We start from the raw sequence: 2025 nt of genomic DNA on the forward strand, positions 1-2025 counted from the left end.
GTGATCCACCCGTCTCGGCCTCCCAAAGTGCTGGGATTACAGGCTTGAGCCACCGCGCCCGGCCTGCATAAATGTTTTAATATGTGCTCTGTGGTGCAGATGCTACTGGTCGCAGGATCCCCCTTTGTGTAGCACTCCCTTAGCGTTTAGGGTGTGCTGTACGTGGGGTGGGAGATTTAGCGGTGGGCGGCTGCAGTTATCAGTAGATGGCTGTTTGTTGGACCCAGACTACTAAGGCGCTTCTGGGCATTGCCACTTTGCAATTGTGTAGCTGTGGGCCGTAACTCGACTCCCTAGTGCCTCAGTTTCTCCCTTGTAAAGGCTCAGTTTTGTGCTCCCACCTTATGAGGACCTGACGCGGAAGTGTGTAGCGCAGGGGGGCGTCAGGGCCCTTCCTTGCGTGTTTGCCAGCGTGGCATCTGGGATGGTGTTTGGGCTCTGTGTGCTGGGCACCATGTCAGGTGTTGGGATAGAGACAGGAGCTTACAGTCTGGTAAGGTCAGGAGTGAGAATGCTGTAATTGTGATTCACGCTTTGAAAAAACCCTGTGGGGTGCACCCGGGGTGCTCACGGGGGCCAGAGATGCACCTGCTGAGGCCTTCCCACCTGATTCTGTTGCTCTGGACCAGGCCCTAAGCGACAGCAAATGTAGAAGCTGCACACGGACCCTTCTCAGGAGTGAATGAGCTGGGGAGGAGGCAAGCCCATCCCTCCTGGGACATCCCCCAGGGCAGGCCTGGTGCAGATGCGTGAAAGGGCTCGTTGGCTACCGGAAGGGTGTCCTCAGTGTTAAAGATGTGTGTCCGAATTGTCCTCACTGAGGAGATGGGAGCCCCGACACCCAGAGGCTGGCCAGAGCCTCTGTAATGGAGGCCACGTTGAGCCAGGTTTTACTTCCAGGTTGGGAGGCGGGGCTCTCATGCTCCTCTCCAATCCCATTTCCTGTCTGCTTCCCCCTGTCTGCAGCCAGCATTGTCCTCCTGGAGCCCGAATGTGACACATCACTCCCTGGCAGGCACCTCTTCAGGGTGCCAGACCCACTCCCTGGCTCAGGTCCAGGTGTCCAGGGCTGCATGCAAGCCCTGCGGCCTCTCTGCCCAGTGGAGTCTTTGCCCGTGGGCCTTCCTCATCCTCTGTCCTCGGCGTCCGGGCTGGTGTTTTGGGTTTCAGGGGTCCTTTCCTGGGAGCCTTCCGTGGATCCCGCCTCTCGCCCATGCTTCTTACGTGACTGGTTGTTTACAGATCAGACCTTCTATGTTTGCGGTCATTGTTCTGGAGGTTGGGGGTAAACCGAGGGTCTTGACTCTCACAGAGCTGAGGTCTTAGCTGGGGAGACGGGTAATAAATACTTAGTAACATGCAGGGAGTGATGCGCGCTCTAAGGACACCAGGGTAGGTCCCGCTCCAGGGGGAGCCTGGAGAGGCTCCCTGGTGAGCGAGGCGCTGGAGGCCAGCGTAGCAGCGGAGGCAGGAGTGGAGACCTTGCCTCTCTGACTCTCATCCCCCTACCCTCTTGCCTTCCAGTGGACATCCTTATCATGGATGACGACGACGTCCCCAGCTGGCCTCCCACCAAGCTGTCCCCGCCCCAGTCTGCACCCCCAGCCGGCCCCCCTCCCCGGCCGCGGCCGCCCGCCCCCTACATCTGCAACGAGTGTGGCAAGAGCTTTAGCCACTGGTCCAAGCTGACGCGGCACCAGCGCACGCACACCGGCGAGCGGCCCAACGCCTGCGCCGACTGCGGCAAGACCTTCTCGCAGAGCTCACACCTGGTGCAACACCGGCGCATCCACACGGGCGAGAAGCCCTACGCCTGCCTGGAGTGCGGCAAGCGCTTCAGCTGGAGCTCCAACCTCATGCAGCACCAGCGCATCCACACGGGCGAGAAGCCCTACACCTGCCCCGACTGCGGCCGCAGCTTCACGCAGAGCAAGAGCCTGGCCAAGCACCGGCGCTCGCACAGCGGCCTCAAGCCCTTCGTGTGCCCGCGCTGCGGCCGCGGCTTCAGCCAGCCCAAGAGCCTCG

At 60.8% G+C, this 2025-nt stretch overlaps 1 protein-coding gene across 1 annotated transcript in view; it reads left to right on the forward strand.

Moving 5' to 3' along the window:
- Positions 1-2025, forward strand: part of ZNF787 (zinc finger protein 787) — a 48928-nt gene that overhangs the window by 43169 nt on the left and 3734 nt on the right. Inside the window, exon 3 of the mRNA XM_011932569.1 lies at positions 1525-2019. Coding sequence (XP_011787959.1) covers positions 1525-2019 — 495 coding nt within the window. The remainder of the gene's footprint in view (positions 1-1524; positions 2020-2025) is intronic.

This window comes from Colobus angolensis, unplaced genomic scaffold (genome assembly GCF_000951035.1).
Source record: "Colobus angolensis palliatus isolate OR3802 unplaced genomic scaffold, Cang.pa_1.0 Scaffold96, whole genome shotgun sequence".
Taxonomy (NCBI): Eukaryota; Metazoa; Chordata; class Mammalia; order Primates; family Cercopithecidae; genus Colobus; species Colobus angolensis.